The 15518-nt window shown below is 37.0% G+C and overlaps 1 protein-coding gene across 1 annotated transcript in view; it reads left to right on the top strand.

The window, feature by feature from the left end:
• The window catches only part of npr2 (natriuretic peptide receptor 2), a 93336-nt gene that overhangs the window by 24085 nt on the left and 53733 nt on the right, over positions 1-15518 (top strand). Inside the window, exons 2-5 of the mRNA XM_022667870.2 lie at positions 1636-1823; positions 5793-5906; positions 9774-9909; positions 11494-11588. Of these exons, the coding sequence (XP_022523591.2) occupies positions 1636-1823; positions 5793-5906; positions 9774-9909; positions 11494-11588 (533 nt within the window). The remainder of the gene's footprint in view (positions 1-1635; positions 1824-5792; positions 5907-9773; positions 9910-11493; positions 11589-15518) is intronic.

The following is a 15518-nucleotide window of genomic DNA, read 5'->3' as shown; positions in this document are numbered from 1 at the left end:
TGTCAGTTCAGGTTGCTAGTTCATTGTTTTTTTTTGTTTTCAGTATGTTCAAGTTCCTATGTTACGTTTTGTTGTCTTATTTTTGTTAATAAATAACTTTTGCATTTGTGTCTGCTTACTGAAAACCTGACATTAGCGGTTAGCACTGGATGCTTCATGTCTAGTCGATTATTCTATGCAACCCCTACTGTAAACTATATCAAAGTATTTGCCCAACTAACTTTTTTTTTTGGTTTAAAGTAGGCCTGATTTCCAATTTTTATTGAACTTTCTTTTTCCAAACAAAACAAAGAATAGCTTGACAAAGGAAGAATACTGGTAACAATGTAACAAACATTGTAATCACACCAACAGAAACAGAAAAGGAAGACAAAAACAAAAACAAGCAAAACAAAATTGAAAAGAAAATATTATTGATATATTATTTATAATACTTACCTATTATCTATATATTATCTATAATACTTACAGTGTCCGCTGACTCATTATCCTAGTAGGATACAGGCCTCCCTCACTGATATTAAATTTAAGAATTCATGTACTACCCATTACTTTAAAATAGTCTAGGAATTTCCCTCTTTTACCATAGTATTGGTCCAATCTATTCAGTCAATTGAATGAGAGTTCCAATAGCCAGTAATGGACTGATGGTAAAATGTACAAATTCTAGCTGCACACAACTCGAAGCCATACAAACTACATAGCACATGCTGATTTTGACCTACTTGAATTAAGTTTTTGCTGGGGTTTTTACCTGATGCTGGACTGGTCTCACATTGATGTCTCAGCAGATACCTATAACTGAGTTAGCTATGCTGTGTCTTCGAGTAAAACACATTTCCCTTGGTGCCTGGCAACAACTGTTTGCATATTAATCATATCCTCCCAACTCTTATTCTCCATCAGTGTGTAGTCATTCCCCCAGGGCTAGCTTCTGGCGTGTGTTATGTCATATTAATATTAATAGACACACATTAAAGGCTGTAAGAGTATGTTACAGTGTCATGTTCACAACTTAGTAGTTGAGTTGGCCTCAAAACTCAGTAATCTAGTGCAACAATTTGCTTTAAATTGTTTTATTTTATCAGCTTTTTTATTCTTCCAGTGTATACTGAGTGTAGAATCTACTGTATGCATCAAACTGCTCAACACACTAAGAAAAGTAAGTACAGATTTGTACCTTAAAGAGTATCGCTGGGGCTGTACCTTACATTGAGATACAAAAAAGTACCTTTCAGTGAAAGTCCCCATTGTACCCATGTTTTTTGTGCCAGTAAAGATTATAAAGATTATAAACATTATCATCAACTAAATATGGCTCAAAAACTTGACAATCCAAAATTGTCTGGCTTTCAAATAAAAAATGTGCAATTAAAATATATATTATTTACTAGTACAGTGATACAGAATACTGAATGTACCCTTTGTCTGGTTAAATGGTACAAATTTGTACCTATTGCTGGTAGAAATTACTTTGTACTTCAAAGGGAACAAATCTGGCCCTGTAAAGATCAATATTGTACCTTTGAGGGTACAATTATGAAGAGAGTCCCTTTGAGTACAAAAAAGCACTTGTATCGTACCTCTGTTTTTTAGAGTGAACGCTAATTTCTGCATTGTCTGTCTTCCCCTCAGTTGTGTACATCTGTGGACCTCTTCAGACGTTCTTCAACATCATGAGCACCTTTGAAGAAGAGGTGAAAAACACAGAAGACTATGCCATCTTTTACCTGGATGCTTTTGGTGAAAGTCTCAGTAATGAGGCCCACCAGCCCTGGCACACCTCAGCTATGCAGTGGAAGGATCCCATCAAGCTATTCCAGGTAGACCAATGGAAAATTCCTGCAATGCACTTTATAAATATCACCAGTACTTTACCTGGAAGCAACACTTCTCCAGAAGATTTCAATCAATAAACTGTTTTTGGTCACTTTTTCCCTTATCCACGTAATGCCAGTTTCTCTTATATGCACACAAAAATAGACCTACATGCTCTTCCTCTGAACAGCCAGTCATGAAGTTTTTAGCAGGTTATAGACATGAGGCATGTGACTTCCAGGTAGCATGGTAATTTAATTCACATGGACATTATTTGCAGCTTTATAGAAGGCTTTACAGTTGATCTTGACTTTATATGTCTATAATTTACACTCTAATTTACATTTTAAATGCTAATCATTTTGCTTTGAATGTTAAAATCAATTATGCTTTCATGTATTCAAATTAGACCTTCCACTTTTTCATCTAAAGGAGATTTGTTGAGGTAATTAGTACAGAAACTCTTCAGACTGAAGTTTTCTGATTAATTCACCAGTGCTGGAACAAAGTGCTTGATGTAAATTGGCTGCTTTGATAGTTTTTTCCTTAAATATTGGGAAGGAATCTTGTTACAATTTGCAAGTTAATGAAGTTACTGACTTTTACAAGATATAAGTTTGTACCATAAGTGGTTGATGCTATAAAATAACCACTTCTGGTCCCATAAGGAACCAGAAATCATTGTAATAGATACTTGTAAGGACATTTTCACATCTGGAAGTCCAGACCAAAAAGTCAAAAACTATGCTTTATGTGTCAATTACATTGTATATGCTACATTTGGTCGGGTTAGTATTGGTTTTACACTGTATTTACTGGGCTGAATTAAAAACTTTGCTGCACCCTGTCATCATCACTTACATAAACTGCATCTCCCTATATCTTAAATCTATTTCTAACTACAATGTTGTCAGTTAAGCAAGTTATCTTTCCAGGTGTTGTGCTGAATTCTGCCTCCTTGCCAGCATTCGACAACTTCTTGTATTTGTTCTGAAAGTTTGAATTATATAAAAAAGTATATTCACTCTACATATGAACCAAAATATAATTCAGTTGATCCGGAGAATTGAGACCACCTCTTTTGAGTTGGACCAAATTTTGATCCTTTTGTCTGGATGATGGTTTGCAGCACATTTCACAGTTGCTTTTTTGTTTTTTTTACTAAACTAAAATATCTGAAAGTTTAGACTAAACAAAATTGCATGTATTAAGGGTGTTGCAAAGCAAAGGATCAACATTTGTTGGGTCTTGGTTTTGATAAACTGAACCATTGGGTGTTTGCATGTGAAAACACTTTTTAGACTGGACTTTCGGACCAATTATAAAAAGTTAACCCCTTAAAATGCCTTTTAGTTGCAGATTGTTGCAGATTTACTTACATTTTTTTAGATAATTTTTAATACAATTACAATTAGAATTTGTAGTAATGTATATTATCAAACATGCAACCTTTTTCTGTAATGCTTAAATATAAATTTTCAAGATTTATGTGTAAAATATCCGACAGACAATTGACAAAAATGCTGACCTGTTAAGGGGTAAAACTGAAAAAAATGGATTTGGCATAAAACCTGAAAAGGCAACTTACTAAGTTGAAAACATGCTGTCATCCGACACATGGCCTTTTACAAACCGGTCAATATCATGTAGAAGGAAGTTCAGCCTATGTAAATAATGACAACAGGATGTAGCAAAGTTCTTTAGTTCACTCAGTAAACTGCAGTGTGAAGTTTAGTGAGCGACAAACACATGAAACTTGGTTTGAAGTTTGGTTTAGACCTTAGAAACCTTCATATGCAACTTTATCCAACTATTGGATAAAGCTCTAAGTATTAGAGACCACAGTTCCACTGCTTCACACCTCAATGCTGGGAGGCTTTATTCCCTTCTAGTCATGTTTATAAATAATCTGCTCCAAAGAGTCCTATTCTGTTGCCAGTAATTCTCTACTGGGGACTAGACAAGCTGTGTGTGTGCATTTGCTTATCTGTCAGTCAGCAGTAGGTGCTTAACCTAATGTAGCTAAATGCACACAAGTGATGTCCACAAATATTTGGACTTATATTGTAATATATAATTAATTTTTATCTATTTTTGAAAGAGTTGTTGTTGCAAAATTAAAGTCAGATGAGTTGTTTCCAAAAGATAATCACATTACACAGCTCGGAGGCCACTGAAAGGAGGACTTTTAAACTTTGTTTTGGATCTGCTCCTCCTGGCAGCGTTAGCATGTTTCACAATAGTTTAATGTGATCACGAGTTACAACAGGTTTGGAGGCAACTTGCTGATGCAAGACATTTTCCCAAAAGACTTTTATTGTTTTTAAATTTGATTAGATTTTGATTGAAGCCTAATTACCTTGACATGAGGGCTTGTGGTTGTAGATGAAATTGGATGTGTTGCATCCTGTTTTTGATATGTCACCCTCGAAGCCTCGAAGCCTCAAAGCGATGTGTGCTGTTTTGTAATGTGTCTTTACTAGATTACACTCATCGTCAAAAAAAAATAGTTGCACCTAGAAGGAATCAACTGATATTAATGAAACTTGGTGGGTAGTTGTGCCAGAGTGTCATGGAGTCACTCAGAATGGCAGTGAATCATATTCAGTGACAAGTCCCACTTTCTGAGTGTGGAGGATTAGTGTACTTCAGCACCAAGATCAACAGTGTTTTCACACTTCCCAAAGGCCTGGTGTCATGGTGTTGGGTGCAATTTTTTAATTATTTTTCTTTCTTTCTTTCTTTATTTTTTTCCCCCATTTTCTCCCCAATTTACACGACCAATTACCCAACCCACTCATTAGGACTCCACCTATCACTAGTAGTGCCCCAACACACCAGGAGGGTGAAGAATAACACATGCTTCCACATGCGATACATGTGAAGTCAGCCACCGCTTCTTTTCGAGCTGCTGCTGATGCAGCATTGCCGAGCAGCATCACAGCACGCTTGGAGGAAAGCGCAGCGACTCGGTTCCGATACATCAGCTCACAGACGCCCTGTGCTGCAGACATCACCGTAGGAGTGATGTGGGGAGAGAGCGCCATCTACCCACCCAGAGGGAGCAGGGCCAATTGTGCTCCCTCTGAGCGCCGGCAGCTTGATGGCAAAGCTGCAAAAGCAGGGGTTCGAACCTGCAACCTCCCGCTCATAGTGGCAGCGCTTTAGACCGCAGGACCACTCTGCGCCTAGATGCCAGATTATTTTTAGTCTTTATTACAGGCACATTGACACATTGACAGCACATTGTTGATTAAATAAGACCCCTGAAACAGTGGCCCTACATTTTCTAAATACACATTCTGGTTTGCTATTTAACAAAACAATGCTCATCCACATACTTCTGCTGTTTCAAAGGCTTGTCTAGAAGACACAGATACTATGTCATTGCCAGATGCATCGCCAAACCTATCCTTGATTGAAAATATGTGATGCTATTGGTCATGCTATCAGCACGCCACCCTTCAGCTGCATGGGATGGATTATTTCAGGACACCATTAAGAACCTCTAACTCCATGCTGAGACGTTTTACCCACTACTTCAGTATGTGTAGCTCAATAATTATGACCAAAAACACAAATATTTAATCATTTATTGTTCCTGGTAACCTTTATCTATTTTCAAGACCAAGTGCATATTACCTGAAACTGTAAAGAATTGTTTTAAATTCCAGAATTATCTTTTTAAGCCATCAAACAGGACAACATTCCAGATGTATCTTTTTTGACATGTTTGAAAGCTTTTTCCACACATTTTTCTCCCCATATCTGCAAGAAGCAGGTGACCAAAGTCTGTAACTGATTTGTTAACTTAAGTGAAAAACCTGCCCGTTTAGTGGTATGAACTTTACAACTGTACAAACTGTGTCCAGAAACATAATTCAAAAATATTTTGACTATGCTGGAAAATTCTTGCAGTTTGATCACTTGGTGTTGGTTTTATGAACTTCAGCTGTCTTTTCTTGTCCGTCTAGAATGTGTTCGTTATAACGTTCCGGGAGCCAGATAATCCAGAGTATGCAGCTTTCCGAACTGAACTCCACAAGAGAGCAACACAGGACTTTAATGTCCAGCTGGAACCTTCATTGGTAAGTCTTTTAAGGAATCCAAGCTTTTGATATGTGGATTAAAGTACAACTATTAAGTTGCTGTTTTGGAGATACTTGTTTTTTGCGAGGTTAGAATTAGACAATATATATACAGTACACTGTATATCCAGCTGGAGGAGATGATCAGTACAACAGAGAATGCAAAAAAAGCATTACTGTATTCATAATTAATGTGAACAGTTAATTAATTAAACAGTATGACGCTAGCATTCACACTGACAGTAACCAAGCTACTGCGTCTTTTTAATTGAGCAATGTGCAGTAGAAATAATATAAAATATAATTTCGACACTAACTATTTATGAAGGTACTTATGAAGGTAAGGTCTTCAAAGTACCCAAAGTCAATAGAGAGCTGTGTAAGTTACACAGTATCCAAGCCTGTCACAATAACTGTTTTATTGTTTGAACGATATATTGTCATAGGTATGTTCGCAATAAACTATATTATCATTTATATAAATAAGACAGTATGCATTCATACCCTTTTATAGAACAATAAACTTTTAATTACTAAGTTTCAGACTTCCTGAATAAAATCCTGGATAAATAGAACATAAAACACAAGGTAATGTCCATCTGTTCCTTAAAGGACTAACAGTACCACTCCTTCTTATGCAGTCGTTTTCCTTTATTTTGTATTATTTTCTACATTGTAGAATTTGTAATACAGTAGAACATTAAAACATGAAGGAACACATACAGTACAATGTTGTTAACAATACAAATGTTAAACAAACCAGAATATGCTTTTTGCCTAATATTCTTCAAAGAGGCATCTTATATAGATATATAGACTTATATAGCACCTCGCAGAGAAGCCAGAGGAAACTACATATACAGTCCTTTACACTCAGCGCACTCACACACAGCCATCAGACTTACACACACACAGCAAGAAGCATCATCCTATCACACACAGCATACTCTCAACCCGAAACAACCATCCACCTGGATGTTTGCATCAGGCACTATAGGAATTAACTTATCTCCTGATCTCCATGCATTTGGACTTTGGGAGGGAATCAAAGTGCCCAGAGGAAACCCACAAAGGGCCAGAAAGAAAATTATAATTTTACACAGACAGGGACTTGAACCCAAAACCCCAGCGAGTTCACAGAGGTGCTGAGCACTTGTTGCTACTTTTCTTTTGCTCTGAACTCCAACTTATCACAAACCACCTCAGTTGGGTTTATTTATATGTTCCTTGATAGTTTTGATGACTTTAATATGAATGTACAAAAAATAGTAATTAGTATTATTAGTAATTCTAGTAATGATTTAACTAATAATAAAATAAATAAGAAAATAATTAAATGAGAATGTGTGTCCTCTTTTGACTTTCTGTACGGTACTGTATAGCACTTACAGTTATGGCAATCTTAAAATACACTAAAAATAATGCTTTTTCATTATCAGTTTAAAAACTGTGGATTTAATAGAGCCAATAATATAAAAATATGATAAAAAATAAATAAATAAAATTGTAATCTACCAAGCTGGCCTGTTCACAACCCCCTAATAAACACAGGAAGATAAGCAGATGTAAGCACTTTTTCATGTTTATTTGGATGTACCAACCTTGACGTTTAACCTGCTAGCAGGAATGTTCTCCGTATCAAGTTTACCCAGTGTTTGATCATCCGCTGAATGCTCTTCATGTTTTCGGTAGCGTTCAGTGACCCGCGGTGCTCCGTTTCTATCTGCAGGACACGGCCGCTGATCAGCTATGACACACAAAAACCGTGGAAACATGAGTTTTGCTTCCTCGTGTCAGGCTCGTTTTCCGGAATCAGCTGTGCTCGTGGACTAAATTAACAGAAAAACTCACTGAAACCCTAGAACCGTCTGCACCTGCCAGAAAAATCTAATTTCTGAGACTCTACAGACACACTCACCAAAAATAAAAACTTGGCTCGATTGTAGCTAGACTGTAAACGACTGTAAAAGTCATGTTGCGTAAATATAACTTGTTTCACACACAGGACATGTCTAGCTTATTAGTCTATATGGATCTATATTTCGTGGTGTTTTAATTTATGCATTTCCTTTTCTATGTTTATATGCAAAACTGTACAAAATGTACAAGTAGTTTTTTTTTATTTAGTTTTTAGTCAAAAAGGATCAGCAATTTTAGTTAAATATATCATATAGCAGAGGAACACAGCGATGTTTGAGAAGTGAAATGAAGTTTATAGGATTTACAGAAAGTGTGCGATAATTAGGCAGGTGCATAACATAAACATAGGTGCATAACCCAACAAAAAAATGACATCAATATTTAGTAGAGCCTCCTTTTGCAGAAATAACAGCCTCTAAACGCTTCCTACAGCTTCCAATGAGAGTCTGGCTTCTGGTTGAAGGTGTTTTGGATCATTCTTCTTTACAAAACGTCTCCAGTTCAGTCAGCTTTGATGGTTTCTGAGCTTTAAATCACACCACAGATTTTAATAATATTCAGGTCTGGGGACTGAGATGGTAATTCCAGAATGTTGTATTTGTTACTCTGCATGAAAGCTTTAGTAGATTTTGAGCAGTGTTTAGTGTTTAGGGTCATTGTCTTGTTAAAATATTCAGCCCCGGCGCAACTTCAAATTTTCTCACTGATTCAATTTTGTCTAAACCTAAACCTCAGCAGATAAATAAACAAAAAAAGTGAAACTTCATGTATATGCACAAAAAACAAGAACATTTGCATATAAAACTGCTGAAGTTGTTTTTTTTATCTAGATTTCTCAGTAAAAAAAATGAAAGAAACAAAGGGGTGAGAGACTAAATACTGAAACAGTTATATTATACTTGTTTGTTTCTGGTGTGTATTTTTCTGATATATATATATATATATATATATATATATGTATAAAAATGTGTATATGTATATATGTATATAAAATAAGATATTACATTACATTACATTACATTTGGCAGACGCTTTTGTCCAAAGCGACTTACAATATACTTCAGGAGTTTCTTAAAGATAGCGAGAGATTCTCCTGATCTGGTAGTGGAAGGTAGTTTGTTCCACCATTGGGGAACTCTGTATGAGAACAGTCTGGATTGCTTTGTGTGAATGTTTGGCAAAGCGAGGCGACGTTCATTGGAGGAGCGCAGCAGCCGGGAGGTAGCGTAAGTCTTCAGGAGTGAGTGCAGGTAGGAAGGAGCCTGTACTGTCATCACCTTGTAGGCGATTGTAAGCACTTTGAATTTGATGCGAGCAGCAACCGGTAGCCAGTGGAGCTCAATGAGCAGCGGAGTGACATGTGCCCGTTTTGGTTGGGCACATGTGTGAATAGATCTGCATATAAAATAGGAAGCTATTTTATAGCTAGTCTCCAGTCAACAACATCACTAACTGTGTTTTCAATCACTTGAATGGTGAGAAGCAGAAAGGCACCAGGTTTTACAAGATTCTAGCTGTAGAATTCTCTGAAATACTAAATGCCGGTCTACTGAAAGGATCTAACGCTGTAACAAAGATACAAATAAATGTTATTGTTATACTGTATCATATGTACCTAAAATCATTTGTATCTGGAAGTTAAATTAACTAATGTATATTGTCAGTTTCACACAAAAACATTGTATCTTCATGTTTGGCATTTTCACTTTGTGACAAAATGTGTACCTGTCTGTTGTTTATATTGTTTCAGAGCTTCTCAATAAATGGTCAAAGAGAAATGCTCCAAAATGACTTGGAATAATATCTTTTTTAATTTGACTTTAATGAAAAGACAGGAAAATTGTATCTTTATATTTGTACATTTGCAGTTGTGATGCAATTCAATAATGCTTTAAAAAGTAAGTACTGTTCAGCACTAATGTGAGACTTTCTTACTCTTTCTTCCAGATGGACTACATCGCTGGATGTTTCTATGACGGATTTGTTTTATACGCGACAGCTTTAAATGAGGCCTTAGCAGATGGAGTGTCTCAGAATGATGGCATCAACATCACCACGAGGATGCTGAATCGCAGCATTTGGGGTGAGTTCAGGCTGATTACTCTGCAGTGTTGTGCAGTTGTTAGCCATTCAGATTCTTGTGGTTGTTTTTTTTTTTTTCTTTGGCCTTGACTGAAATGAAGGCTTGGCTGCTCGTCTCCATTGAGAGATTATACTGTAGATGCTTCCATAGTAAATCATGTGTCGGAGCTGCGAGACGACCATGTAAATGCAGTGCTCTGATCTGCGGTGCCAAGCTAGACGAGCCGTTTTTGGACTCGGAGGCCGTGTTTGAAGTGTGCTGGAGTCTCCGCTGTGATTGTCAGAGCATTTTGGATATTGTTAGTAAACTGTCGTACTCCCTCGTAGCGAGCTTTCGGGTCAGGCCGCTGTGATTGAGAGCCTGTCTCGGCCAGCTTGTTCGTGGAAAATCTGTTTCTGATACACGGCCCATCTGCTGAAACCTCTCCCTGGAAAAGAGTTAAGACATGTACTCTCCTACTCGCAGTGTGCCAGAAGCGTTCTCGAGCCAGGCGTAATGGTGTGCGCCGGGTCACGGCGGAGAGATGGACTGTTGTTGTATTTCCTCATGAGAATCAGTGCGTCAGAAGGGAGATGTTGCATGCTAAAGAAACTTAAATACAGTAAATACAGTACTGTGCAGAACATTTACACACCAGAACGTATAATTTAAAAATAATGAAGAAATAATGAAAAGAAATAAGAAATAATTGAGAAATAATGTTTCTCTCAGCAATAAATGTCCATATCATGTTAGAACAAATAAAATAAAATAAAATATATTAAGGACAACAGGAATTTTCCACTTTCAAGGAAATAGTTGATGTCTTGTGAGCCATTTTAAAGAACAAATCGTTGTTTATCTGCTTCAGAGAGTCCTATTCTATTAGTGATACTTCTCTACAGGGACTAAATAACTTTGTGCAGTTGCACTTAGAGATTGAAGGGTTGTCCACAAATATTTGGACATATACACTTCTGGAAAAAAATAAGAGTCCACTTCAGTTTTTGAATCAGTTTCTCTGATTTTTTTATTTATAGGTATATGTATATGTAATGTTTGAGTAAAATTAATATTGTTGTTTTATTCTACTAAACTACAGACATTTCTCCCAAATTCCAAATAAAAATATTGCCATTTATAGCATTTATTTGCAGAAAATGAGAAATGACTGAAATAACAAAAAAGATGCAGAGCTTTCAGACCTCAAATAATACAAAAAAAAAGTCCATACTCATTAAGTTTTAATGTCAATATAAAATCAATATTTGGTTATTTTCTCTGACACTTTTCATGCATCTTTGCATGTTCTCCTCCCCAGTCTTACACACTGCTTTTGGATAACTTTATGCCACTCCTGATGCAAAAGTTTAAGCAGTTCAGTTTGGTTTGATGGCTTGTGATCATCCATCTTCCTCTTGATTACATTCCAGAGGTGTTCAGTTTGGTAAAATCAAAGAAACTCACAATTTTAAGTGGTCTCTTATTTTTTCCCAGAACTGTATATAAATATGAACAATAAAAAACAGAGTAAATCACTGTTGCAACTGAATTATGTATACTTTATTTAATCACTTAGAGTTAATAACGTTTGATGTGTTCCAGGGGTGACGGGCCTGGTTAGCACAGACCAAAACAACGCCAGATACACAGACTTCAGCCTGTGGTCCATGAGCAACCTGACAACTGGACAATATGCGGTAAGTTTATCCCAGCAGTTTCAGTGTGGCTTAAGTCATGAACGTTGAAAATGAAATGAAAATGTTTGCTTTTTGGCCCAAATGCTTGACTGATGAGCAGTGTTATTCCCCTGCTGCTCTCGGTCAAAAGAGCATGTCAGCATAATTCACCTCGAGAGCCCCCTGTGTGTCTGTTTGGGAGGATGCAGTTCATGCCTTTTAGAGAGCTGATGGACTTGTTGGACTATTTAACTCCTTTGTTAGGCTCTAGAGAATATATCACAAGTTTTAAACCGTAAATGTTATTATAACCCTCAACATTATTGGTAATATTTTGCTATGCGCTTGATTTGTTATGCGCTTGTATTAAGTTTTAGGTCGCATTGCTTATAATTCAGAAAGTGAGTCATACATATGTTGTTTTGAAAGTTTCAGATCCCACTTCTGACAGAATTGATCCATTCTTAGTGAGAAATTACGAATAAACACATTATAAAATATATTATAGTATCAAAATACAGCATAAATACATGCAAAAAATGTGTTTCTCAAAATTGGCAACTTTACAGAAGAAAAAACTTTCTTAACTTTTTAAGAAGGGATTAAAGGAAAAATGTAAATCTGTAACATTATCTTGAAAGTAAGAATTCCCTCGTCTGAAATATTTTCTGTTGAAAGTAAGAAATAGTAAATTATGACAGAAGAAATCTTCAAACTTTAAATTGAAGTCAGTATAAAAAACATTTCTGTTGGTTTATTCATTGTGGATTCTTGACATTAACATTAGAGAAACAGAACAGACTAGGGCTGCATGATATTGGAAAAAATTGACATTGGAATGTTTTTTTTTTTTTTAAGATTCAAGATTCAAAGAGTTTATTGTCATGTGCACAGTAAGAAACAAGTTTCCTCGTACAATGAAATTCTTTCTTTGCTCCTCGCCAAGTATGCCGCATAAAGATAAAAGTAGAAAATATACAATAAGATAGAAATAAACTAACTTAATATAAATATTAAATTGGTGTTAAATTTACATTCAGGATGGAAATATATACATGAAAACAGTAATGTGTTATGGATTTTATATTATTAATATTTACAAGTAAGTACATGTTATCTACAGCAGTGGAATATGAAAATATGTGCAATTATAAAATTGCAGTAAAGTGAGCATGTGCCTCTGAGAAATGTCCTTGACATGTAAACATGTAGAGATTAAGGTGCATGGTTATTTCTGAGGGAGGTTCAAGAGTCTGGTAGCAGTGGGGAAGAAGGAGTTCTTTAGCCTGGTGGTTTTGCATTTCACACTTCTGTACCTCCGGCCTGAAGGCAGAAGAGTGAACAGTCCATGCTGGGGGTGGGTAGAGTCTTTGAGAATGGAAGCAGCTCTCCTGAGGACTCTCTGGTGGTAGATGTTCTGCAGAGAGGGCAGTGGAGTTCTGATGATCCTCTCAGCAGTCTTTACCACTCTCTGCAGGCGTGTACGATATGTGTAAAGATATATATTGCAATATTAAACAATGCAGGACCCGTGACTTTACCAGAGATCCAGACTGACCGAGAGCTCAGTCAGCACTTTAGAGACAGACGAGCACTCAACACTCGAGGAAAACAGCAAAACAACAGTAATCTGCCTTTTAATCTGGCAATTAAATGGCCTTTTAAAGGTAAATAAGAAAGTTTTTTCTGGGATTAAAAGTGTGAACTAAAGTGCACAGCTTTCGACAGGCTGTTTGCCACTGTGTCTACAACACATGCCTAGCCATTTGGTCCTGCGTCCTGCGATGTGACTATTGTGAATGCACACATCACGATGATGATGCTTAAACAATATATGCTGCATCCCTAGAACAGATACTTGTGTATATAAAATGCAGAAGAGGGTTTATACATGAGTTGGCAAAACTTTGCAAAGAAACTGAGATCCAGACAGGGGTTTAAATAATAAAGGCATAAGGTTTATGCTTTTAAGGGTTACTGTTCAGTAGACAAATGACTTGACTCTAACAAATTGTTGCTGCTTCTGTTCTGCTGTTAATTACTCAGAACAGTCCTGTAAAATGATCTTATTTTGTTTCTGTTTTAGGAGGTTTTAACATTGATTAATGGAGTGTATATGGTGTGTTTAGATTCATACATTACCCGAACCTTTTTACTTTGGCGGCACAGTGGTTAGCACGTTTGCCTCCCAGCTGGGGTCCTGGGTTCAAGTCCCTATCTGGGTGGAGTTTTCATGTTCTCTCCGTATCGGTGTGGGTTTCCTGCGGGGACACTGGTTTCCTCCCACAGTCCAAAAACATGAAGATCAGGTAAATTGGTTATTCTAAATTGCCCAGAAAATTGGATACTTGTGTGTGAATTTGTGTATGACTGTTTGCCTAGATATGGATTGGCACTCTGTGCTGAGTCAACACCTCAGTGCCCGATGCAGTCCTCCAGGTGGACGGTCGTTCCGGTTGAGAGTACGCTGTGTGCTATTGGCTGCTTCTCACCAGTGTGTGTTGAGGGTGTGCGGAATGTAATTGTAAGCATCAAGGCAGAATTAAATCTGGGCAATGTCTGGAACAACTGATCTGGACCCTTGCAGGCACATAACAGTATTAGATGTTAAATTAAATAATACAATTAGTCATCTGACGTCATGACCAACATTCAACCTGGGATTAACGTCTATTGACAATGGAGGCCAGTGGAGACAATTGTCTTTACACACAGTTTCTCTGGATAATGTCCAGAAACGTTCTGGATTACCATGTGTTTCTGAAACAGGCTTCATTATGTGCTTTTGTTAAGTTAGAATCTAATTTAACAGCACTACATTCCGAAAATTACCTGCTATGTTCACACATGGACTGTCTGGGTTATGTCTGATACAACTGATCCACATTTGTGTTCACACTTGCAGCGCGTCTCCTCCCAGTAACATCAGGATTACTATGCGTTTCCAAAACAGAGCTTTACTTTCTGATTGCAGGAAGTTAGACTTCATTCCTGGAACATTACCTCTTCTGAACACATGGGTTCACTCAGACATTATCCAGACATTGTATCAGGAAGGAACTGGAAGGATAAAGTCCGGGTAATGTCCGGTACAGCTGATCCAGACATTTGCGTTCACACATACAGCTCCTCTGGGTAATGTGTAGGAAAAGTTCATGGTTACTATACATGTGTGAAACAGCGCTTTACTCAGTGTTTGCAGGAAGTTAGACCTCGGAGGGATTGCACGACATTCCGAGTCATGTGCAGATTCTGAACAGAATGCCTTGCTCGTCTCTCGCCATCTGTCCTAACCAGAAACGTCTGTTTGGCAGCTTGTGGTGATCTCGTTGGGTTATCAGCGTGAGAGACGGGTTCATTTAGAGCCGCGTGGATTAAGTCACGCTTTAATGTGTGCGTGGTGTTTTTTATTTTTTGTGATTAGTTTTGTTTTGTTTTGTTCTGGGATGGATTATGCCATATCAAACCGTGTGTGTTATTGGGGGGCTTCCTGGAGATAAACTGTGTTTGAGCTTGGACCAGCTTGAAGAGCATCTGGAACCTATTAGTAATGCTGATTGCAGACGTTGTTGATTCTTTTTTTGAATGCCGTTTCTAAATAGGTCTCTTTTCTATTTTTTTGTGGTCAATTATTTATTTATTATCAATTTTAGCAAAAACACACAGCGATATATGTAATAGATCAATGAGGATAAATAGGGGTGATAATTTACATTCCCCACAGCTTTCCACATCATGACACCCTCTCTAGTGGCCAGTTCATCAGAAAATTGGAACATAAAATAACAATCTGAGCACTTTTAGAGAAAATCTGATGAAACATGGTTGACCTAGAGTTGCAGATTTTTTGTTCATTGTGACCATGTTAAATTTTAATGGATACATTTTAATTTTCTAATATTCGTCACACCTTAGCCTGTGTCTGTCTTGTGTTTTTTCCTTTGTTGATTT

This window comes from Astyanax mexicanus, chromosome 1, assembly GCF_023375975.1.
Source record: "Astyanax mexicanus isolate ESR-SI-001 chromosome 1, AstMex3_surface, whole genome shotgun sequence".
Lineage (NCBI taxonomy): Eukaryota > Metazoa > Chordata > Actinopteri > Characiformes > Acestrorhamphidae > Astyanax > Astyanax mexicanus.
Note: the sequence above shows the minus strand (reverse complement) of the source record. Positions and strands in the feature narration are given on the sequence as shown.